General features: G+C 39.4%; 1 protein-coding gene across 2 annotated transcripts in view; it reads left to right on the top strand.

The window, feature by feature from the left end:
- CTTNBP2 (cortactin binding protein 2) overlaps positions 1-26321 on the top strand; it is a 158946-nt gene that overhangs the window by 1162 nt on the left and 131463 nt on the right. For both annotated transcript variants that reach the window (XM_029233780.1, XM_029233781.1), the window contains exon 2: positions 10785-10892. In XM_029233780.1, the coding sequence (XP_029089613.1) occupies positions 10785-10892 (108 nt within the window). The remainder of the gene's footprint in view (positions 1-10784; positions 10893-26321) is intronic.

Below are 26321 nucleotides of genomic sequence, written 5' to 3'. Positions count from 1 at the left end.
AGACTCGGTGAAGGAGCAGCTGAGGGCAGGGCCAGGTGTGAATAGCCAGAGCTGCTTGAACTTCCTCCCCTTGCATTTGGAGGTAGGGCTTTCTGGAGAGGTAGAGGAGAGAGAGATGTGGAGGAAAGCTACTTGGGCATGAGAAGAGCTGAGCCTGGGAAGGAAAGAGAGAAACAGGGAGAGAAGGAAACACGGAGGCGGAGGGCTGCTGATTTCCACTTGTGAAACTGGCAAGTTTTGATTTGAAACTTTTAGGAAAATAGATTTTTCATTCTTTACGTAGAAAATGTGATCTTAAGATTTCGTATGAAATCTGCCTACTTGTGATGCAGGAAATCAGTTCCCCTGCGTGAAGTAAAAGAAGGTAGCTATTAAGACAACAAACCTCTCGGAGAAGTTGAAGTGATTGGGTACCTTCATCCCCAAGAGATGGTAAGGGGAGGGGAGTGAGAGAAAAAAGAAAGAGGGGTGTGTTTCTTGTTTCCCAGGAAGGTTGAATTTGTTTGCTTAATTGACTTAAAATGGGTTTTTCTATTACCCTCAGTATTTTAATCACCTGACAATTAAATCAAACAAAAACAGCTGAGTTATGCTCTGTAGCTGACCTATAGTTTTATTTGGTTAGATTATAAACAGAGCCTTAGACACTAGGCAGATTTTTTTGTTAACAAGTTCAGTGTTCCCTTTCTGCTGTTTAAAATTTTCAGGAGCCTGATTTTTAACTGCTTATAGGTAGAAGTTTGATCATTTCACCCTGGTTGATTTGAATAGCCATGAAAAAACTGTGAAAGTGAAACTCCTTTGTTATTTCCATAAAATCCTATAGGGTTCTGAGGAGATGCAATAAGAATTCTTAATCTAGTATTTAAAAAAATGTTTGGTACTTTAGTGAAATTTTAATGATGGCTTTTTATGCAGTAAACTGAACATTTAACTTTTCGCTTAATAAAGTACGGTCTGCCTATATCAGCTACTTGACCTATAGACTGATTTTTTTTTTTTTTTTTTTTTTTTTTTGCGGTACGCGGGCCTCTCACTGTTGTGGCCTCTCCCGTTGCGGAGCACAGGCTCCGGACGCGCAGGCTCAGCGGCCATGGCTCACGGGCCCAGCCGCTCCGCGGCATGTGGGATCTTCCCGGACCGGGGCACGAACCCTTGTCCCCTGCATCGGCAGGCGGACTCTCAACCACTGCGCCACCAGGGAAGCCCCCTAGACTGATTTTTTAATTAAAGAAAAGTTAGATTGAAGAATATTTGTCATTATAACTGCCTCTTATCTAATGATTAAAATTTAAAGGCATGTTGATGCATTTTGAGTTTATAGCAGCCGAGGACTTAATTTTTAGTGGGTAATTCTTTTTTGAATTTTATTTCATTTCAAGTTGGTTTACTTATTATGCATTTTATATGTATATTTGGCAGTAATGAGTCAATGGAAACCCAAAGCAGTAGGCTATTTTCGAAAGTGAATGTTTTCACTAAGTTTTGACTATTTAGATTGTTGCTTAGAGACAAGTTTAATTTATAGTTTTCTGCTTAATATGATTTTCAGTGGAGTGCTTTAAATTTAGTTTGTGGTCCTTGTTCTTAGCTGCTTAAATCCTGAAAGCATCCCAAGTATAAGGCTAAGGTAACAGCTACATTATTCAATAGGGTCATATTAATAGTCTTTGCTGTGAACCATGCCGGAGACCTGGGTTATTTTCAGCGCCTTAGCCAAATGTGATGACTCTTAGACTATATTGCTATGTCTACTCTGAAAATAGGTCCTAATGGATAAGGCACTGTGGAAAACAGAAATCTTCCAGCTTTTTATTGTCACTAAAGAATTTAAGAGTGAAAGGAAAATGTAGATCTTTTTGGAACTATGTTTGGGAAGCAGACCAACATTCTTGTCATTCTGGGCTTTTCTGGAGCAACTAATATACAAAAAGTAGATATAAATTTTGTTGTCATGGTGATAGTGACAAGAAAAAACTTGGATAATTATTTTGTTAAAAATGCACAATAGTGATGTTAAACAATTAGCAGCTGGCACCTTGAAAATTGTGTTTCCAGGTGACAGTACTGAATGTAAATGCAATAAAAAGAAACTTTCTAGCCAATTTTGTTAAGCTTTCTTTAAAAAATTACAGTTATGTGGCAGCTATAGAGTATTGAAAGTTTCACAGTATAATTTAGGTAAGAAATATTGTAGATTTAACACACATTACCAAATACATACTGAAGTGGAGACATTGTAACATCTTTGCTGTCCTAAAGTAAAACATTTCAGTGCTAGAACCTCACATGCACCAAGGAGTCAAATCAAAGACCATGGTGTCATGAGAGGCACAAAAAATTTGCATTAGGAGTCTGGAGAAGAAGAGTCACAGGCAGGATTCCTAGTGGAAGGATCAGGAGACATTCCACAGAAGGATGGAGGACTTGGGCAGGGAGACTGCAGGTAGCTGTGTACAAGTGTGGTGGGTTTCTAGGGTTCCTTGAGAGGGGGCCTAGGGCAAAGATGAGCATAGAAGTTTCAGTCTCAAGTATGTGCTTTAGAAAAACTGCTTAAAGGTTGAAGAAATAGACAAAAATATTCCCCAAAGATCAGAATATAACTGAGTTTATCATGATGCTTCTTACTTTGTTTATTCTTAAATAGGTTATATATTTATGTTTGCGTCTGTTTTTTGGACTTTATTATCGTTGTTGCTATCACTGTTATATTTCCCACAGGAGCAATTTTGTTTAGAGAAAAATATTTGTGCTCCTCTATGATTGAATACATGCCTAGGCTAGACTGCCAGTTGGTTTTATCCTCCTGTGTTTCACATAACTTTATGAGGTGAGAAAATGGTTCACAGACTTAGTACTTAGCCATTTACAAATATCTGCTGTTGATCACATGCACAGCGAGGCCCTGGCTGGGAGAGAGCAGCCTCATCTTTCAAGAAGAGCAGTGTGGGTTTCATTTGTAAAAGCTAAGGTTTCTTAGCACAGCTCCAGGCACGTTGTAGATGTTCCACCAATATTTATTGAATGAAGAAAATGAACACTCACCAAGAGGCTGTGTCATAATTCTTACTGTTGATTGGCTAACTAGAAATTTTACTTCATGTGTTACTAGATGGTGATGAAACTGTTGTCCTGAAGTTTGTAGTAATTAACATTATAGATGTTAGAGGGCTCTTCTTGTTTGAGCACAATGACCCTGATTCTTATGGTTTTGGGTTTTCATTTTTATATTGTCCCCTTCTAAGCTGCTTTGCTCAATGATATTTCAGATACTTCACAGATTTTCTTTTTTTTAAATTTTAACTTAATTTCCAACGTGGTTAGTTTTCCCTTTAAATTTTCCCTCTTCAAAACAGTGGTTGAGGCTGGGGATGCGTAGGTGGAGGGATGGAAATTGCACCCCTCCCATCCCGAATTCTTCTAACAATAGAGTCAAGGCCAAATCACCCACTGGGGTGTGGAGGAGGGGATGGTTGAGAGGGGATCAAGAGGGAGATGCAGGGAAGTTTGGAAACAGGAAAAGGAAGTAGAAGGAAAGATTGGGCAGGAAGGAGGTTTGCAATAGTCTGCATATGTCTAGAAACGTGGGACTAGATGTCAGCTTTGAAGGTGCCCAGGAAGGATGGACAGTTTCTCTCCCTTCTGCCCCTGCATACTTTACCACCTAAGCACCGGCTTTAGAAGGAGGCTCTATTTGAATGCACTTGATTGTATTCTTCTCTGTTGGAGCTCCTTTGCAGGACTAATATAACAGGGAAAAGGAAACTTGTCTTTGATGATTAGGTAAAGAAATGGAGAACAGTTACAAGAGAGATGATGATAATGATGACATTGAAAGCAGAGGATTTTACAATTTTTACTTTAATTTCTTAAAATAACTTGCACAAAATAATGAGATCATATTATTAATGCTGTGCACAGTGTGGTGCCATCCACGTAGAAATCCTGGTTTAAGAGAAGAAAATTGTTGTCTTGGAATAAATTGTTAGTAAATAACCAAATAGGTTGAACATGGATTTAAAATGTTATTATAGTAAGTGCAGTAGAGCCCACATTGTTACGTGGAATGGACACTTGTTTGCAAATGATTTGGTTTTGACATTTTTATATTTCATTGAAAAGGCAACAAGGTAATGCCAAAGGCCTGAGTTCTTCTACAGAAGGGCCTTGTAAATGTAGGAAGATCATTTAGTCGCTCATGTCTCAGCTCTTCGCTTGAAAATCAGCGTGCTGAACTTTGCCACCTGCAGATAATTGAAGTGATAGTCTTCAATGCATTCTAAGATCCTTAAAGGACAATTACTGGATCTGGGTGCCAGCTCACACGTAAAAATGATCCATGTCCCACATAGGGGTGGTGTTAACATTGAAAAACTGAGTCACGATGGAAATAGACATTTGCTTTATCTGAGATGTGGTCCTTTTTTTTCTCCAAAGTAAAAATGGAGGCTGAGAGGAGATCTAAAAGGAGGAAACGGGAGGTAGCTGCACTTAGTTACCAGAGGCTACCGCCCCTAACTGAGCCACGTTTGTGCTTTTCATTCCCATTTTCTCGAACTTGAAATTAATTACATCTATTACCAGGTTTCCTTCCTGACGGTCTGTTTACTTGTTGGTTTTACTTCCTTCTAATGCACTGAGTTGCTTGTCTTGCGTGACAGACCCCGGGTGGGGGTGGCATGGTTGATTTGAGGTGCATGGCCATGGAGAGTTGATCCCAAGTTCTCAGCATGTGGCTTTAAAGGCACACGCCAAGTTGCCCTACTTCAGGTTACTGTAAATGGTTTTTGAAAAATGAATGAAAATGATTGATCAGTTACTTAGTTGCCCCCAGAGTGGGCCATAACATTGTATCTAAGTAAGACTAGTATATCCATTTACACATCATTTACATGGTTTGTGTTGTTATACTGAGTGAAAGAGGCATTTTCACACCAAAAGCGGGAGGCATATATATTAGGTAAAATCATGTAAAGATGTAATACTCTTGCTGTCCTGACACTTCTAGTAGAGGTGAGAAAATAGAGTAAATATGGATAAGTAAGTTTAATATAGTGAGGAAATACACAAGGCAGGGCATGATTAATTGTAAATCAACGAATAGAACCGACTCTTAAGATTGAACTGAGAAAACGAGAGATTTATGTGTCTGGAAAGACATAAGGAAGTGGGATTCGAGCTGTGTCCTGAAGAAAATGGGATTCAGATGAATTAGAGGAGAAAGGAGGATTATTAGGAAGAACGAAATTAGAGGTATGCAGCCCTGGACAGGAAAACTCTTACCTCCCTGTAGAGAGAAATCAGGAGGAATAATCTCAAAGCAAGACATAACTGCAGAAATAGTTTGAAATAGTTTTAGACCATGGAAACACATACTTTTCATCGTGAAAATCCTTATAACTGGCCAAATTCACATTTTAAAAATAATGTAAGTGTTCTTTTTAATTTTTTCACGTTAATGATAGTGTTCAAATTTTGCTTTTTCTCCTTAATCTCAAGATGAGTTTCATTGCTTTTCCCTTCCTTACAGCCTTTTTTATTCATTCCCAAAGCATAAATCTTGCTTACACAGGAAGTTCTAAATGCATTATTAATTATTAGTACCCACTATTAAACTGGGAGGAAGATACATTTCTGTTACTTCTGAGTAAAGAGGCAAAATCAATTTTCTTCAGATATTTCTCAAAGGCTTCAACGAATGACCTAAATTTCCTCAGTCCAGTAATCCAGTTACTCTGATGGTATGTGAAATCAGGACATTTGGTGTCTGGAAGAGACTTTAAAGATCACTTAGTACAACATTCTCTTTTTACCACTGAGAAACCGGAGGTCCAAAGAGATGAAATAAGGTTCTTTCAGTCCATCTGCTTTCTCAGGTACCCCTCCTCCCTCCCTTGTAAATTCATTGATCAAATGTAGGCACAACCCACTAGATTTGAAACTGGAGAAGATGCTCTTGGTGTCTGTGAGAGAAGCCAGAGAACATGTTTGGCTTTGTGTCTGGTCACTAGATTTTCACCATAGCTGACGTGTTTGGGCAAAGATCTGAGGGACACTTTTGCCACTGTGACTCATAATAACTCCTGAAGGCTTTTATGGTACCCATCAATGTGCTTACCCCATTAATTCCTAAAGGATACAGGTAAGGGTCTTCTGGTGCTTTTTGGCTGTGACTGTCGAATTCCCTACATAAACCAAGTATTTTAGATTTGTTTCTTTCAGGAAGAGTGGGAGGAGAGTGATAGTGGAGGAAACTTGGTATTGGCCTATGTTCAGTTGGCAATTTAAGATGACAGTTCAGCCAGGTTCTATTTTGTCATCTTCCTCCCTTTCCCCCCCTCTCTCCAAGCCTATAGGAGAATATCCAGAAGAATGCCATCCCCACACCTGCTCCGCATAATTCAGAGCTGTTGCAGACTGCTGTGTTGAACAGGAAGAGTTTGAGGTTGTGTCTCCTCTTTCATGTATATATGCCCCAAAGAAGTCTTTCTATCTGATGGCCAGACTCTGGATTAGTTTAAGCTGCCTGTGCCAGATTTTTAAAAATAGGTGTTAAGAAGTGCTTTTCCTAGAGTACTTTTCCTGGCAGACATCAAACATTGACAGGCAGGGGAGTGGCCTGTGGAGCTGAAATCTACCAGTTTCTCTTTTTCCCTTTATTTTCTGAGTGCCTTGCCATCACTGAAAAATGAGATTTGGATATTTCTCTGTTAATTAGGAAAAGCTGTTGCAGTAGTAATAAAGCTTAGTCTCTGAACATGTCTGCTTTGGTTTTTTTGGGGGTGGGGAGGCATGGGTGTCATGTTGGCTTAGGTGCCTTTATGGAGATCCCAATTATTTATATGAGCGTGGCATTTAGATCTATCTGGTCTTGTCTCTTCTTTTGAAAATTCAGTTATCAAGTTAGTCTTTTAAAATATTACATGATTTATCACAAAAAAATGAGAGGATGAGAGGAAACTTTTGTAGGTGATGGATTTGTTTATGGCATAGATTGTGGTGAAGCTTTCCCGGGTATATATACTTATCTTCAAACTCATCAAATTGTATACATTAAAAATGTACAGCGTTTTTATGTCAATTTTACCTTGAAGTGGTTTAAAAATTATACAAGTTAGAATAATTATTTTGCTCTTAAACCAAGAAACTTTAATAATTGCTTTTTCTATATCTAAGTACTTTTGCACTATAAGTGCATCAGGTCAGATAAATGACGCTTAATATGAAACAATAATAGTTTTTTTAATGGGATTTTTGCTTCTGAGCTTCTTTATTTTTCTAAAACTACCAAAATGTTTTGAATTTATTTGTAAAATACTGAGAGTCCTAAGACCTGTAACATAATTCATGTACTTTCTTTTATCCAGTTTTGCCGGAATAGGGAATGAAAACATCAAGTATTGGAGAATGACCCTTTGAAAATATTCTTATAATATTTTTATGATTGAAGGCCAGCATTAGAAGTGTCTTTAGTGAGGAAGTGGGGGTGAGACGTAGGGGAGAGAGAAGCAGGCAGACAGATGCACTCAATGTTTAAAATAATACATCACTTAATATATTTTGATGGGAGACAGATATTTTTTTAACATTCTCTGTAACATAATTTATGGTTTAGCAAGCATCCTTGTAACAGTGTTTCTTTAATGAATTTTCCTTTTTATTGACAGTGATGTATTAAAAAATAGACGTGTTGGTTGCCGGTCACATGTTGTGATGTTGATGATGATGGAACCAGGGCAAGCTCTCCTGACTCTAATGTGAATCAGAATCTTGGCAATGTCTTTCATAATTTATTAGTTTTTAAAACGGAGTGCTTTGCTTGGGAAGCTTCAGGGAAACAAGGACAATAAAATGTACAATTAATTAAAATCTTTAGAACCACCAGCAGTAGCATTAATAAAATGTTACCATCTAATGCACATAGAATTGCATCTAACTCTCCCATCTCAGTGGGGAAAAACCAGGATAAAAGAGTCTTTCATCATAGTCAAGACTTGGGCTGATAGATTTTCAAAGAAATAGGCTCATAGCCAATAGCCCTCCTCGCTACATAAAACATCTGGGTGCTCTCAGCTTTAATAATAACAGTCACCTGCCTTTATTTAGTACTTCATTGACATGTTCTTTTTTTTTAATCGAAGTATAGTTGATTTACAGTGTTATGTTAATTTCTGCTAAGTGATTCAGTTATACATACATATGTATGTACATACATACATATATATATACATATATATGTATATACATTCTTTTGTTATATTCTTTTCCATTATGTTTTTTCATAAGATACTGAATATAGTTCTCTGAGCTATACATATACAGTAGGACCTTGTTGTTTATTCATCCTATATATAATAGCTCACATCTGCTAATCCCAAAATCCCACTCCATCCCTACCCCAACCCCCTTGCGCTTGGCAACCTCAAGTGTGTTCTCTGTGTCCGTGAGTCTGTTTCTGTTTCGTAGATAGGTTCATTTGTGTCATATTTTAGATTCCACGTATAAGTGATATCATATTGTCTTTCTGACTTCACATAGTATGATGATCTCTAGTTGCATCCATATTGCTGCAGATGGCATTATTTCATTCTTTTTTATGGCTGAGTAGCATTCCATTGTATATATGTACCACATCTTTATCCATTCATCTGTCGATGGACACTTAGGTTGTTTCGATGTCTTGGCTGTTGTGAATAGTGCTGCTGTGAACATGGGGGTGCATGTCATTGATAAGTTCTTGTTTAATCCTCACAGGAACTTTGTGGGATAGATGTTGGGATTTCTTTTATGTAGATGAGAAAACAGACTCAGATAAGTTACAGAATGCTTCTCCAAGTATCGTCTTTGGACCAGAACTACCAACAGCAGCGGGAGCACACAGAAAGGCAAATTCACAGCCCCACCTCAGAATCAAACTTCAAGGAGGGAGCCCAGCAATCTGTGTTAACAGATTGTTAATCCCCAGATGATTCTTATGCCTGAATTTGAAAAGAACTGGGTTATAAGACTTACGTGAAATAAGTATGAATAGGAGCAGAATTTAAGCCCTAGTATATCGGACTTTACTATTCACAGAACACCCATAAGTTAACCTTCCAAACAAGGGTCTCCCAGAACTATCCATCCTGTAGGCTTGCTATAGGTTTTTTTCTTTTTTTTCCATCCTTAGCCCCTGCCTTTACAAATAACCGCTCTGTTGAATGTATGTGCGAAAAGAAACAGTTTTGAGAGGAAGATCCTTTGAAAATCTTTCTTCAGAGAGCCAGCTAGCTCTGGTCTCTTTCCCCTTTATACCATCATCTTCTTCCAGAAGGTTCTTTGGAAACTGAGAAGTGACCAGTTCTGGCCATACCTGTTTGGAAGTCCCTGGAATCGTTTATAGGCTTTGCTATGTTTACTTCTGTGTCATCACAATGATAGTACGGTGTCAGATACATAGGTGCTAAGCTAGTTCTCACTGGATCATTGATAGAATAGCACTGTTTTCATCTCTAGAATGTTGGCACTGTGCTGACAAAGTGTGCAGACAAATCACAGTACTTGGTTGCAGTTTTGCCATTTCCTGGTTGTGTGAACTGCGTGCATTATCCGACTCCTGAGTTGTGGTTTCCTCATCCGAAAAATAGAGGGGATGATACCTATTTTATAGGTTAGATTTGGTTCTTTGAGAGTTCTTTGGAAACCACTGGGTGCTAGGCAGATGTGAAGGCATGTTCGGAAACGTCCTGAAGACTGGCTTCTGAGGTCGGGTGTCCTGAGACGTTTGGGGATGAACGTGTGCTCCCCTCCCTCTGATGGTGACTGGGTTTGTCAAATGAGTCTCCACGGAATGGAGAAGTGGGCTGTGTGCTGTAGAGGAAGCTGGGGCTGTGGACTCACCCAGGCCTGGCTGTGAGCACGCTAACCCGTCATCTCTCAGCTTCATCTATAAGATGGCTATCAGGAGACCTGCTTGTAAAAGTTGTTGTGAGGAAAGAGGGCAGAGTTGGAGACAAGAGAGTTGGGAACCAGACTTGCCTGACCACAGGCCCAGATGACTGCATGTGGGTGGCAGGCCAGGCCTCTTACAAGCACACTACGTGTGCGTGTGTGCGTGTGTGTGTGTTTGGTTGCAGGTAGCACAGAGCATGCTTCTTCTAAAGGGGCAGCTGCTACTTGGCTCTACGGATTATTACCCTGTGGGAATGTGAATCTGGGGTTACCCGGTCATCTGAGTTTTGAGGGGAAGCCAACGATCTGGATCTTTGGGTGACATCTTTAGATTTTCTTAGCACTGACTGAATAAAACAAAACCCTTTGTGGCCCAAGTAACACACATCTGTGGGCCAGATTTGGCTGTAGGCTGCTAGCTGGTGGCCCCTGCTGCAGTGTTCTGTAAACATGACCTGTTATTATTGGAAGTCTTGGAATTTATAATAACCTCACAGGAGCCTTTATGTTGGGGCCCTTCGAGCAATGCATTCGTGCTCTCTTTGCTACCTTTGCAACTTCTCCCCAACACACACTGGGCCTGTTTTGATACAAACTCCAGGGACTTTAAATTTGTATTGCACCGTATAATTTAAAGAGATCCTGAAGCTGGGTGGGGAGGCAGGCTAGGAAAATAGGAAAATAGATGGAGAGATTTGGGATATTGGCACTGTGGTTTTTACCTCTCCTCCTAGAAGGTCAGACCGTGGATTGCTGCCAAACGGGGCCCCTCGGGTTTGCTGAGCCACTGGGATAAAAATGGTCCATTGCACACCTTTAGGAAGTTTCTTCATGTTTTAAAATTTGTGTTACAGAAAAAAGACTTCGATGTGGACAACCTCAGTAAATCAGAGCTTCGGATGCTCCTCAGTGTGATGGAAGGGGAGCTGGAGGCCAGAGACCTCGTCATCGAGGCCCTGCGGGTAAGAACCTTCTAGGGCCGAGTCCCATTTCTATATCATTTTCTTTTCTCAAATGGCCAGTGGCAAAGCTGCTGCTTCTTAATTTTTGAGTCATATAGATTTAAAATGTTACATCAGGTTAAAATGTGCCCCTTACCCCAGATACCAACCCATAACCTTGATAAGCCCAAACACACACTGAGGTCAGATGGTCATTGAAAGGAGGGGGAATGATTCTAAACCGTTTAATTTGAGGAACTTGAGAATTAAGCTGTATTGCTTCTGAAATCCTTTTATGTTTCCCATATGTATTTGGTTAAAGACACAAGTTCTCAGAAAATTGGTAGCTTGGTATCCTAAACATATGTGAGGCCAGTGAGGAAAAACTAAGAGAATCATTTATAAAAGAAATTGCTGAAAATAGAGGGTTTTTTCCTTCATGTATAAATTATGATTTCTTATTTTCAGAGACTCTTGAGTTAAAAACTAAATGTTTATATGTACATAATGTATCTTCGAATAGTTTTATTACTTTTTTCATCTGATCTTACAGTAATTTTTAACTTTCCATAATTTGCAAAGAATTATCTTCTAGTATATTAGAATACCTCAGTAAAGTTTTGTTTCCTTAAAAATTATGTTAGAAAATTCTACATCAAGAAAGCTTAGGGCTTCCCTGGTGGCGCAGTGGTTGAGAGTCCGCCTGCCGATGCAGGGGACATGGGTTCGTGCCCCGCTCCGGGAAGATCCCACATGCCGCGGAGCGGCTGGGCCCGTGAGCCATGGCCGCTGAGCCTGCGCGTCCGGAGCCTGTGCTCCGCAATGGGAGAGGCCACGACAGTGAGAGGCCTGCATACCGCAAAAAAAGAAAGAAAGCTTAACTGGTCACTCTCAAGATTGCGCTTGTTTTGGTATGTGAGCCAAGCTTAAGGTTTTATTTTCCTCTTTTATATTTAATACTTTGTAATCAGGTGTTTCCTGACTCTTGGTCATTTGGCCGAGAGGGATATATTTATTACACAGGAAGTATGGATTTATTTCTTTCACCAGGGAATATTTCCTCAGACTTTGTCTTAGGGAGTTTATTTTAACAAGTGAAACTCTGTGGAGTGTATCAATAAAAACAAGGTTGCCCCTATGGGTGCTAATATGGTGGGGAAAGAGATAACGGTGGACACGCTGAGAATCCAGTGGGGCAAGGGGCAACAGTTCCTGAAATAATGAGTTAAGTATGTTTTCATAACCTGGAAATTGGTATAGTGGGGATAATAATTATTCTTCAATCTGATGACAGAGAATGATGGCCTCAGAAAAAGTGGAGTGTGATTATACCACCTCCATACCAGTGATGAATTGAGGGTGTTGCTTTTTGAAGGATAAGAATTGCTAAGTAGACTTGTGCACAGTTTGATAGTGAGAGGTATTCTTCCTGTTTCACTTTTGGGACATTTGCACTGTTTGCCAGTGTATATTTTCTTGAATGAACTTTGGGGGAGACAGGCTAAGGCAGTGCATCACTCAGATCTGTGACCCTCAGCCCAAGGAGAGAACAAGGCAGCAGTCACCTGTGAGACCAGTAGTGTAGCTTCTTGAGAGCAAAGAGATGTGAGGGCTTCAGTTCTCCCTTAGGTATTTCTCTGTCCCTCTCTATTCACCTGTAAAAGGCATCAGCACCGTGGCATTTCCCTCTGCTCACACAAATGTTGGAGCATTTAGCAGCGTCTGTGTTTTTACGTAGCACCTTAGCAACCACATGTATTTCTCATTTTTACTTAATTGCGATACTTTCAAACTTGAGCAGAGGTAAAGGCTTGCTAATGATCGGGGCTTGCCAAACTGAAAGTTTTTCATAGAATCAAAGCATGTTGGAGCTGCAAGGAGCCTTAGGTGATATTCTAGTTCAGGATTTGCGTATCTATCAGACCTAGTTTTTCATTTTCATAAAATACTTTGTATTACCCTTTTACTATGCTGAAATGAAATGTATGGAAAATTGCATATGTAAGTAGGCTATGTTAATAATAACCAATACATTGCCCTAATTATGATAAAAAGTAACAGGAGAGTAATTTATAACAAAATATGAGGTGTTTCAACATATAACTGCTCAGGCATGACTAGTGGAAGACATGATAAAATAGATGGCTGTTCCCACCTATTCTCATAACGTTGACATGAGTGCAGTCGTTGCAAAAGAATCCTGATCCATACATGCCATGTCATTGACTTGGGTACAGGGACCGGATTTACTATTGGTGAGATGATTTTCCTGAAATGGTGAATGACACTTGGTAAAGTTCCCAACAAAAGCAGACATTTACATGACAGTTGAATGGCTGAAAAGTTTAGTGTTCATTTAAACTGAATTAAAACAACTTGTTTATGTGTGGAAAGAAGTTACTCTTTAGGCTCAGATAGTCATACTGAAGGTTCTAATGAAAGGAATGAGCAGAGGGACCTTTGAAAATTCTGGGGACTTGGGACAGTTCCTGAATGTGTAGCAAACCCCTAGCCCTGCTCCCTAAGTGCCAATCACTGTGAAAACTAATTGTTCTTGCTTATTTCCAAGACATCTAGGGTACTGCCCCTGTGGAGGACCACTGGCTGATACCAGTCTCTTTTATTTATAGACTGAAATCAAACAAACAATAAGGAAGTCCAAAGAGATTGAGACTTCTCAGGTTGAAAATGTGGCATGCCAGAACTTGGCATGTTTGGAGATTCTTAAAGCCTTTCGTCCCTTTTTAACATTGAGAATTGTGATTGATTTGTTTAGATCATTGCATTTTTAGGAGTAGGTAATAATGTCATTTTCATATACCTGTCGCGAGTGGGTAATAATGTCATTTTCATATACCTGTCGCAGCTGTGGTAGACTCACTGTGGTGATTTACTGATTGACTATTCCCTTGGGGGCATTAGTTGGAACTGGTGAAACTAGTGAAATATTTACTTGGGTCCAGATGTGTCCTTTAGTTACCTTTTCCTTTAACAGTAGAATATAATTTAATGACTGGCTAGTGCCCCAGAAAGAAATTGGGAAGGAGAGAGAATGTGAAACTTTTATTTTTACTTCATATTATAAGATAAACTTATTCCTAACTTAAAAGTCAAATCTAAATTAGTAAACAGTATTCAGTTGGGAGAAATACATTTTGTTTCAAGAAAAAGTCAAAAGTACTTTCTCAGTAAAGATTTTTGAATTTAATATGTAAATTGTGATTTTTTTTGAGATACAAGATGCCTAATTTGTGCCCTGAATTTTATTAAAATTTAGAAATGATTTCTGTTGTGAGGCATTCAAATTCTTTAGAATTTTAGAAACTTTAAAAAGGTATTTCAGACCAAGCTATTTTACTTTTTTAATCGTGTTATCCTGATGCTCTTGATTGTCAGGTTACCATGAAAAGTTGCATAGATCATTGAATTAATGGCCATAGACTTGTCAGGACAATCCATAAATATGATTTTGGGGGAAGGGTGTCAGGAAATTAGAATATATATTTTGGTACTTTTACTGTTTTCAGATGTTTAAGGTAAAAATATTTCTCAGTAAGTTTATGACTTTATAGCAGATATAATATTTAAGACATTAATTTTTATTGGGGGGAAATTATATTTTAAAAAGAGCAATATTAATGGAAAATCTGAATTGCATAAAGCTGCTTAAATGTAATATGTTTTAATTTCATCGCATAAGAAATATTTTGTTTCTCAATGATCTCCCTCTCATTCACATAAAGTAGGAATAAATTGTTGAATGAATATATTCTATAACAAATAAAATCTAGAAAATACTTTGGAGTTTAATAAAGAATGTGTGCAACAAGAAGCAGCTATATTTTCTGAAAACCAAGATAGACACAGAGGCTTCTGAATCAAACTTAATTGAATGTTCAAGATATGAATATACAACTTAATCCAGAAATCATTATTTCAATGCTCAGTGTTTAGTTTGTGGAATCCTCTGGCCCTCACTCCCTTTTCCCTCTTGCTACTAGTATTTTTACCAGCATCTTACTCAAAGGGGAGACAAAGGCAGGAAGGTGAAAATGCTGTAATTATAAAATTTTAAGAGTTAAAATTGTTTTAGCCTCCATTTTTACAGGGTCTAGCCCGCTATCATTAGCATGAGTTTATGTAAATATTATATCATTGAAACAATGAATTCCTTGGGCAGGTAGCTCCAGATTTGCCTTCTTTTTCCATTTGGATTAGATAAATGAGAATTAACACTATTAACAGACATGGCAGTTCTTCATCCTAACCAGTAGTCACTATAGAGTGACCGTATAATCCAGATTTTCAAGTCTTATTTGCACTGAAGCTTTAAGAAGTTAGCCAGTTTAACATTTCCTCAGATAGACAGCATTTGTAGCCCTTGTATCATAGGGGATATCAGATTTTAGAATTGACTTGTGCAAGCAGCTGCAACAAAGAGACCCAAAGTATAATAGATTATATAAGTAGTTCATTTCTCACATACCATTCTGGAGATGATTGATCTCTGCTGGAGGGGCAGCTCTGTGCCAAGTGGTCTTCAGCTACCCAGGTGGCTTATTGCTCTCCTTAGGGAATTAGCGTCCTCTGTACGGTTGAAACTTGGTCAATGCCACCTCCACATCCCAACCTACGGTGAAGGGTGGGGGCAAGGGAGGAAATGAAGGAGAAGCACTTCCTGTAAGCAGCGCACACATGTGCATTGGTGAGAACCTTTTGTGGACGCACCTAGCTGCATAGGAAGCTGGGAAATGTCACCCGCTGGCTGGCTACATGCTAGTGCTGTGGAGGAAGGGAGGAGCTTAGAGGACCCCTAACAACCTAATACAGCCCATTATCTTGGTGTAATGTTACCGTATACAGTGTCCTGGGATATGGCACAAGAAGATCCTTCTTTCTCCTTCCCTCAGTAAATATTTGTTAAGTGCCTACTTTGTACCAGGCACAGAAAGTTTGAACTGAATGTCACTGGAGCTTTATTACAATGCCAAGATTGTTCCCATTTAGAAGATTCTTGTATCTTGACTTTATATATTTAAAATTAATTGTTCTGAGTAGTGTCATTTGGGCCTAAGTTATACTTTCTCAGGCGGTGACTCAGTATGTATTTTGCCTAGAATATCTTCCTTTTTGAAAACCTGACCTTTCCATTGGGTTCAAAACTAACTCAATTAAAAAAATTTTTTTTGACGGTTTTGTTTTAAAGCAGGGTTTTTCGGCCCTCAGCACGATTGACACTTGGGGCCAGGTGTTTGTTGCTGCTGTTGTTGCAGGGAGGGGGCTATCTTCTGCACTGCAGGACGCTTTGTAGCCTCCCTGGCCTCTGTGTGCTCACTAGATGCCAGCAGCACCTCCCTAGTTGTGACAGCCAAAAAGGTCTCCAGATCACCCCCATTTGGGAAACACTGCTGTAAAGTAATACTGGTTAAGGAAATGCCACTTTCAAAACTATATTTGCTGAAATAAATATAAGGACTTTAATGATTCAAATATATTTTATGATACAGTGATTTTCCTGTGAAATATTTTTCCTCAAAGCTAAAAATCTGAAAATGCCATTTTAACAAATTTCATGACTCTTTCAAAACACGCCACATATTTAAAATTGCATTATAGCTTCTTAGGCAGAACTTAAATGTTTTATTTTTAAAATTCAAAAACCTTTATGGCTCAGTGCTGGAAACTTTACATAGAACAAAGTCAATCTTTTTAAATAAAATGAAAGCATTAAATAGAATAATGTTTCCACTCATTTTGAAAGCAGCTGCAAGTATACTACAGAGTATTGTGAGGGTTTTCCTCATATGACTTGTCTGCTAAATAATGATAAAAGAATAACATTCTGGTTTCAGCTAAGTTAAAACATGCAGCCTTTTGTATTTCAAAATTCTCCTATGATTGCAGGCAATTGACTCACCAAAACGTACCCTTTTTTGTGCTGTTTATTTTAATTAACGAATGAATTTGCTGAGCAGAGCTGAATTCGTGAAACATAAATTGTTTTCTTCCCCGTCTGCTGAGATAACGCCTTTGTTCTGCGTCTAGAAAAAGGAAGAGAGTTGACCAGACGTTGTGTTTTTTCTGCAAGTGAATGAGTTTTTCATAATATACAATAGCTGATGATTTTTAAATAGCATTGTATTTGGTCTAGTAGGGCAAACAGGAAATATCAATTTTGATTTTTTCGGAGAGACTTTATTTTCCCTGTTGAACATTTGCTATTAGTGAAGGAAAAAAATAGAAGAATATCAGGCTGCTTTCTTTTTAATATTAGGGGTAGGGGATGAAGAGGTACAAACTATTAGGTATAAAATAAGCTACAAGGATATATTGTACAACACAACAGGGGATATAGTCAATATTTTGTAATAATTATAAATGGAGTATAACCTTTAAAAATTGTGAATCACTGTATCGTACTTATAGAATATTGTACAGCAACGGCACTTCAATAAAAAAATATATAAATGGAATCATATGGTAAAAAAAACAGGTAATGATGCCATGAAAGCAAAGCGTTTATCACTACCATTTAATACGCAACTGACGTCACTCAAGTAACATTTTCTTCCTGATTATTAATAAATCAGTAGGATATCTGTGAGAACAAACTAAAGATGAAGGTTTCCCAGCTCAGTGATGTACCATTTGATCGACACTGGGTGCAGGATAGGTTCAGGGTTACAAATGGTATGAAACCAGGAATGTACTTTTGTACACTTCGAAGATTATCATAATCTGTGGGACTGTCAGTTCAATTAACCGTTACTTTAAAATTAGTTCCCTGTGATCTGAAAATAAAGGGTGTTCCTTTGAGGCGTTCTGATAATATTTCAGCCATCTCATCTTAACCCTCAGTGGCTAAGCTACAAGTCATGGGTTCTTGTGGGAATTTCCTTTGCCACATATATGACTAATTCTATCTTGATTATAAGAAGAAACAAGGGTCTAAAGCAGTACCCAAAGTTCTACCCTCCTTCTCTTTGGTTGTGGTTACTTTGGGAAGAAAAGAGGTTTCAGGTTCTGCTTTTCAGTTTTCTGAGTCAAAATGTAAGTAGTTGTTGAACAAATAAGGAAGGAAATGCTGTATCCCGTATTTCAAGTGTAGTTGGGCAGGGTGGGGAAAGGTGAGGGGATCCAGCATCCATTTCTTCAGCAGATGTTTATTGTCTGCAGACATGTCCTGGGCTTCGAGGGTCGTGACCGAGGGATATGCTTTCTTTCTCATGGATCTTAGAGTCTAGTGGGAGAGATTGACATTAAACCAATAAACACAATATCTAAGTACAAATTATGATTATGAAAGAAAAGGAAAGAATGTTAACGAGATTCAGGGTAGCTTATATTGGGTCAGAAAAGACTTCCCTGTGGAAGTGACGCTTCCTGAGACTTGAAGGAGGGATATCCTGAGCCCAGTTGGAAGAAGGGTGTTCAGGCAAAGGGAGCGGCACATTCAAAGGCCCTTGGAGAGGAAGGAGGTTGATACTTGATAGGAACTTCAGGAAACCAGACAGCAAGCAAGAGTGGCACAAGATCAGATGCAGATGGTGGCTGGGGCCAGACCATGCTGGAGGGCGAAGGCTGTGGAAAGGCTGGATTTCATCCTGCATCAGGTGGTCAGCTGTTGATGTGTTTAAGCTGGAGAATCCCAGTAATTTGATGTGCTGTTAAAGTCATCTTTTAAGAAAATGCAAAATTATAGTGTATTCTATTTTTTGTATCAGAAGTTTATTAAATGTAAATATTTTTAGCTTATCACCACTTTCAAGGGAAAAATTACAAAGAACACCCTAGCTGCTGGGCAGACAAAAGTTTGTAGGAGAGCCATAGTAAAGAGGTAGAATGTCACAGTGGTTGTCTTAAAAATGTGAATATCTCAGATGCTTCCAAATATTGCCCTTGAAGAGGGCATGGAAAATGTGCTTGCTCATCACTTTTGTCACTTAGCCATGAACAGTGTTTTTCTTCAAAGGGTTAAGATGAGCTGATTATGGTTTTTAGTTAAGGTCTTGTGCACCTAAGATAAGATGGATAAGGTAAATCCTCCACTTGAAATTTTTTGAAAGGCAAAATTCTCTCTTCAGTTGTATTTTTTTCCCCCAATCCAGTTCTCCTCAGTTCAGCTTAGATTTTTAAATTAAATGAAATTTTGGTTAAAAGACCTCTTCTTTCATAACTTAGGTCTTTAGAAATTTACAGTAATCTTATCTGTTATAAAATCAAATGCCTTTTCAGCTTTTCCACAGAGGGTTGGGAAAAGTAGCAGAAGATTGCTTCCCATAGTGCTAAAGATGACCTGGCAAGAATGTAAAATACATTTCAGCGCGGTCGGAATTTGTTCTGCTCCAGGACATCTATGTTGGCCTACTTTAAGTGGACCATTACAGGGCTTATGCTCACATAATTACCCCTTACAAAAATAAAATGCCAAAGCCGACAAGCTCTCCAGCAGCCCCGACCCCTTCTCATGACATTCTTCCATGGAAAACAGACCGTGGACAGAGTCTTCTCTTGGTGTCAGGCACTGCACTAGGCACCTTACCTGTATTAAAGTGGAGTTGCATGTCCTATGGATATTAGGTTTTCATGGTTAAAATAATGCAGATAGTAAGCCCTTGGGAAGCTCTTAACTTACCAGTAAAGTACATGAGACATAGTTTTGTATATACAGGCCCGAGTAGTGATTTTTATGCACAGCATAGGTTGATTCTCACCAAGTTAGAAGGAAAGGACCATCTGTGTGCTGGTGTCTGGGCATTGCAACTCTTCTGCCTTTAAGGAAGACTTTAAATCCCTAGGTAAATGGGGTTGGGTGGGTGCTTTAGTAGCCCATCTCTCTGGCCTTCATGCAAAGTCATAGGTTTGTCTGAATTCTAAGGATTAAACAAGGTCATACGCTACAGCACCTAGCAAAGGACCTGGCACATAATAGGTGCTTGAAAAAAGTATTTGCATTTGAATCGCAATCTGTGTTGGTAGAAAATATTTTCCCCTGCACTTTCTCCTCCTCATACTTTGAAAGTTATAGGACTAGACCTTGGTCACCTGCTTCCTGTCTAATAAAGTGGGCATTGCTTCTTATTTCTTAGGGTAGAACTCTCACTCCTCAAGTCAGAATTGGCCAGATGGAGACTAACGCTAATCTAGGCTACTAATTTATCCTTGCAGCCCCTAAGGCAGGCAGGAAAATAAGCAGTGGTAGGAAATCAGATGGATATTTTGAACGATCAGACCACAGGCTGAAAAGAGGTAGAGTCAGCATCATTTCTGGGGGCTCCTGTGGTGGCTGTATGGGTCCTGAGTGAAGAGAAATGACTTGTCAGGTGTTGTCCAGACAACGTTTTCTGAAGTAAAATTATCCCCCGCCAAAAGAGGGCTTAGCAATTTTGGAAATTTCTCAAGTGTTTTGGGAATAGGATAATGCGTACTGTCAGTTATTTTTAAAAGTGACGTTTTAAGTGTATAGAAATGGTGGGATAACAGACCTATGAACCGTTATAAATACTTATCCTACAGCTTGTCGGTCTGTTTCCCACATCTTCATATTTAGGCAGCATACGCTTTTTTATGTTAAATCTTTGATTTTCGGCGACATTGCTTTAAACTTTGCATGAATCATTCTGTTTACAGCCACCTTTGTTCCTGGCCATCTAACAGTGAAGAGGAAGGAGGTGGTTCAATCCTTTCAAACTATCATGTGGTATCACTTATAGGTGGAATCTAAAAATGGATACAAATGAACTAACTTACAAAACAGAAACAGAATCACAGGTTTAGAAAACAAACTTATGGCTACCAAAGGGGAAAGGTGGGAGGGGGTGAGGCATAAACCAGGAGGTGGAAATTAGCAGGCATACCCTTCCATAGAGAAAATAGGTAATCGATAAGGAACTATTGTATAGCACATAGAACTCGGCTCAACACACTGTAATCACCGGAAGAGAATATAAGACTGGTAAGAGTCTGAAAAAGAATATATAGATGTCTCTCTCTGTAAGTGAATCAAGGAGGTGTACATCAGAAAGAAACGCAGCATTGTAAATCAGCTATACTCCACTATAAAAATAAATTACAAAAACAAAATCCTTTCAAACTAAAACAATTTCTTTTCTACAGCCTCCTTCCTTCACCCCATGATTGTGGTCTAGGCAGTAGGCAAACTGAAATCAAGAAAAGGGTCAATTCCATTTGACTCATGCTTCCAAGGAATCCTGAGGTTTGCTGCAGTTTCCAGCAGGCAGAATTTGGAGCAGGACGTGGGGATGGAATGGGACTTAACATTATTGAGTTTTTATTATGTGCTGGGCACTTCACATACATTATCTCCTGTCATCTGTATGAAATCGCTTGATCAGTTACAGTTGCCCACTTTAGGAATAGAGAAACAGCCTCTGAGAATCAATAAGCCATTTTCTCTCTGACTCCTAACCTTGGCTCTCACCATGCCTCTGCTTCAAAGGAAACATTAATGACACTAATCATTTTCCTAGAGCTGGAAGTTGTCATTCATGGAATCTTTATCTTACTTTAAATGCTGTGAATTCCCAGAACATTTCCCACACACCTGTAGTCAATTGTAAATATCAAAAGCTGCACAGAAATTGAAACTACACAGAAATTGTTGTTGGAAAGTCTTCTGTTTAATCAAGTGCTGTTCCCTCCCAATTGACTGCAGGTAATTATAAACAGAAGTAAATGCGGCAAGACTTCTAAGATCTTATTGAATGGCAATTATGAAAATATAGAAGAGCATCATTGATTTTTTTTGAAATGTTTTCTTCTTCTCACTAATTATCACACCAAGTACAGAAAAGTTCTGTAATAAGGATATTCTCATCTGGAGCATGTGTGAATGCTGCATGACCCAGATTTAAGGCAATGGAGATTTCTGAAACAGACAAGGATGCAGTAGCTAAGGAACTGCTAATTCTATCCTGATCATCTTCCCACATTTCAGTCATTGTTAAATCTGTCTCTTGTAGTTACATTTCATTTTTTGATATTTTTTTCTCTATTTGATCAACTTGTTTTTCTTTTTTCATTTGCATCTGAAAAAAACAGCAGGAGGTAAATTGAGCCTTTAAATAGGAATTTAGTTTGGTTTCTATGAAAGGCTGTTGTACTGATTTCCTTGAGTTATATAATCCTTTGATTTTTTTTTCCAATTAATAGATGTTGCAGGGAATTCATGAGGATGGATTATGCAGCCAGGTATTGATAGGTTCACTACCAGTGAAGAGTGTAATATTCTTAATAACTAATATATTAAAATACAGATGTATCATTGTCCTTGTTAAAAAGTTTAGATTTCCTTTCACAAAGGCTAAATCAACGGAATCTAATAGTTTTAGATTTATTTTAAATAAACCTCTAAATAATCCCTAAAAATTAGAGTTGACAATGATTTTCTATTAATGTGTCTCTCTCCATAAGTGCCTGGGGGTAAATCTTTCATGGACATTCTGAAAAGTGCATTGGGCTTCCTTCTGTAGTGTCTTGACAAAATAGTGAGACCTCACTGGTGGAGTTCAGAAGAAACCTTCCATCATCTCTGCTTGGTTAGATCCATGCATTTTGTGCCTGTTTGGGGAATGGTAATACGATGGGAGTTTGGTTTGAAGGAATGGTAGGTCGGACAATTAACGGAAGGACGTCAGAAACCCTTAACGGGAATTGTTAATATGTTAGCTTCTTAATAAGTTTAAATGTCAAACAGTTGCCTATTGAGATTAACTGTAGGCTCTGAGGTAGGAAAGGATATGATAAATGCAGTGTCTAAGGGACATTATGTTAACTACTTTTGGAAGTAGATTGACAGAAAAAGGGAGAGAAGTTATCTGAGGAAGCAGTTAAAATTGATATTTATTAAAGTATGGGTTCTGTAAAACTCTGAATTCTAGGTTATGGCTCTGAATGTAGCTGAAATGCTGTTGAGTATTAAAGGGACTTGAATAGATGGAGAAGAGATTGTGAATAAAAAGAACTCTTCCAACATAATAGAGCATTATTTTCTAACTTGTGACGGCAACCAGTTATTTCTAAAGCAATTTCAGTGTCAGGGTATAAACCTTTTTTTTTTTTTTTTTTAATAAGGATATTGTGTTTATGCTCCACGTGAATCGTACTTAAGTAATTCAGGCATCAACTCCAGTTCTCCCAGTAGCCTTTTTAGTGCTAGTCTTTCAACATTCATCCAACAAAGATTTATTGAGTGTATTCTATCATGCCTTGTGCTGGACACTGGAAAGAGTGTAAACTAGCCAGTGCCTGTACTCATGGAATTTATTGTCTAGGAAAGGAGATTAACAAGTCCTGTTTGTGGTAAGTGTAGCAAAGGAGAGGTACTAGGCACTGATTATGTACCATAACTGTTATTTTTCTAAGACCCGTTATAGAAGATCATGTAAAAATAGGGTCAGAGTAAGAATACTAATAACTTAGCAAAATATTAACATCTGTAATATATTAAATAAAAGGAAAATAACCATGTTTCTCTGGTTTGGTCCCTATCTACTATGTGTCCCTAGATTTTGTGCAACTCCCCATGAGAAGTTGTTTCGCTTCGTGCATCAGCTGCTATGCTCTGTCTCCTGTGCTTTCCTTAGATGCAAATGGTGGCTTCATGAATTTCTTGCTTTTCAAAGTGGATGTTAGTCTCCCCTATATAGCATTCATTGGGTTACTTGTACCGCTGACTTTATAGAGGTTTTTTTTTTTTTAAAGCTCCCTTTATATTTATTGAAGCCTCAGTTCCTTAGGGTTCTGCCACAACTTTAGTGGGGGTTAGGGGAGATGAGGACTAAGGTCGTGTTTTTCTTAGGTTAAATTGAATTTTCCCGGGGAGTTCTGTGTTTACTCACAAAGAGAGCTCCCTTGGGAGGATCTTCCCTCTAGAAGTGGCTGAATCTTGTGATCAACACTCTAGAAGGTCCTAACCTATGATCCTGTCTGCTGGAGAGGAGAAAGGATGCAAAGATAATAACATTTTCCTGCTTTGTCATCTCTTGCTGTGTTACAAACCACCCGGAGATGTAATGGTTTTAAAGAACAACAATCATTTATTTTGCTCACATGTCTGCAGTTGAGGCTGGGCTTTTTAGGGACAGCTCACCATCTGCACCTCATGTGGCAATGGGAGTAGGGTAGGGGGGTGGCTGGAGGATCTACTTCAAGATGCCTCCCTCATGTGCTCGCTGCCTGCTGGGAGATCAGTGGAGACTATGTGCTGGGGGCTTGGGTTCCTCTCCATGGACTGCTTGGGCTTTCTCATCACAAGGTGGCTAGGATTAATCAGTGAACATCCTAGGAGACAGGAAGTAGAATCTTGTAGTGCCTTAAAGTTTGGGTCATAAGGTCATTTTCCATTATATTCTGTCAAGCAGTCACAGGAATCAGATTCAAGGGGAAGAGACATAGACCTGACCACCTGGGAGGAGTGTCAAAGAATTTGGGGATAATGTTTCAAAAACTCCAGAAAAGTGATACTTACTGAGCCCTATGTGCCATAAGTACTATTTAGGACTTTATGTAGATTATCTCATTTAATCCTCAGCTGTCTCCCTTGAAGGAGATGTATTGTTATCTCACTTTAAGGCTCGTGGTTAAGAAATGTGTTCTGTGTCACACAGCTGATGAGTGGAGCCAAAACTTGGACCCAGGCCTTTCTGACTCTAAGTGTATCTTCCTAACCACTCTCCTGTGTAATGTAGTGGAAGAGAGTTGTGCAATGGCTACTAATTATAATGCAAGGCAGGCTTGTATATTGGCCTAAAGCATAAATGAAAGAGGTTTTTTTTTTGCGGAACGCAGGCCTCTCACTGTTGTGGCCTCTCCCATTGCGGAGCACAGGCTCCGGATGCGCAGGCTTAGTGGCCATGGCTCATGGGCCCAGCCGCTCCGCGGCATGTGGGATCTTCCTGGACCGGGGCACGAACCCACGTCCCCTGCATCGGCAGGCGGACCCTCAACCACTGCGCCACCAGGGAAGCCCTGAAAGAGTTTTAATGAAGATGGATGGCTTCTGGGAAGAGGTGGCATTCCAGGAGTCCTTTGAAGAATGATTAATTTCTAGAGCAATTAATAATTAGAGCAATGAGAAGTGGATATGAGTCAGAAAGACAGCATGAGCACAGGATGTTTGTGTGCTCTGGGCAGAGTGAGGATGTAAGGGGGCCTGGAGCACAGGCTATGGACTGAGGTAGTAGGAGCTGGGACAGGCTCTGTCAAGGAGGTTTTGAAGGCCAAGCTGAAACATCTGTGTGACTAATAGGATAGACAGGGCAGAGTCCCTAAAGATTTTTAAGCAGGGAAATGGACTGACCCTGAGGCATTGGTTTTCTTTTCTTAAAAATACATTTATTTATTTATTTTTGGCTGCGTTGGGTCTTTGTTGCTGCGCACAGGCTTTCTCTAGTTGTGGCGAGCGGGGGCTACTCTTCGTTGTGGTGTGTGGGCTTCTCATTGCGGTGGCTTCTCTTGTTGTGGAGCATGGGCTCTAGGCACGCAGGCTTCAGTAGTTGTGGCACGTGGGCTCAGTAGTGGCTCACAGGGTCTAGAGCACAGGCTCAGTAGTTGTGGCACACGGGCTTAGTTGCTCCGCGGCATGTGGGATCTTCCCAGACCAGGGCTCAAACCCATGTCCCCTGCATTGGCAGGTGGATTCTTAACCACTGCACCACCAGGGAAGCTCCCAAGGCATTGGTTTTCAAAGTGTGGTTTCCAGGCCAGCAGCATCTGCATCACCTAGGAACTTGTTAGAAAAGTTATTGTGTTAATTGAAAAAGTCAGAGAAAGACAAATACCAAATGATTTCACTCATATGTGGAATCTAAAACAAACGAGCAAACAAAAGAAAAACCTCGTAGATACAGAGACCAGGTTGGTGGTTACCAGAGGGGAAGAGGAAGGGCATTGGTGGGTGGGCAAAATGGGTGAAGGGGCTCAACTATATGTTGGTGGGTAACAACTAGATTTGTGGTGGTGATCACACTGTAATGTAGACAGATGTTGAATTATAATGCTGTACACCTGAAGCTTATATAAAAAAGATGCAAGTGTTTAGCCCTGCACTATAGACCAACTGACTCAGAAACTTTGGGGGTGGAACAAGGTATATTCTCTGGTCTCACAAGCCCTTCAGGTGATTGATTAGTGCTCAAGTTTTAGAACCACTGGTCTAAGGGGTGGGTGGGCACTCACTGTAAAGCAGGTATGTTTTATGTAACATAAAATCAGGGTGCACTTAAATCCCTGGTGCTGATTAAAATCCCTGAAAGCTGGAAAGGCTTTCTGCCCAGTAAGCAGAATGGCCAGCAAATTGGTGGCTACTGCTGATTCTAGTTGTAAAGAGATTTTGATGAGAAAAAGACAGCCAATGGCTGGTCTCAGGACAGCTTCTCCAAAAGCCGCCATCAAGTGACTCAGCCCAGACATGTTCTCAAAGAAGCTGTG

Source organism: Monodon monoceros, unplaced genomic scaffold, assembly GCF_005190385.1.
Source record: "Monodon monoceros isolate NGI ecotype Baffin Bay Population unplaced genomic scaffold, NGI_Narwhal_1 Super_Scaffold_2, whole genome shotgun sequence".
In the NCBI taxonomy this organism is placed as follows: Eukaryota; Metazoa; Chordata; class Mammalia; order Artiodactyla; family Monodontidae; genus Monodon; species Monodon monoceros.
Note: the sequence above shows the minus strand (reverse complement) of the source record. Positions and strands in the feature narration are given on the sequence as shown.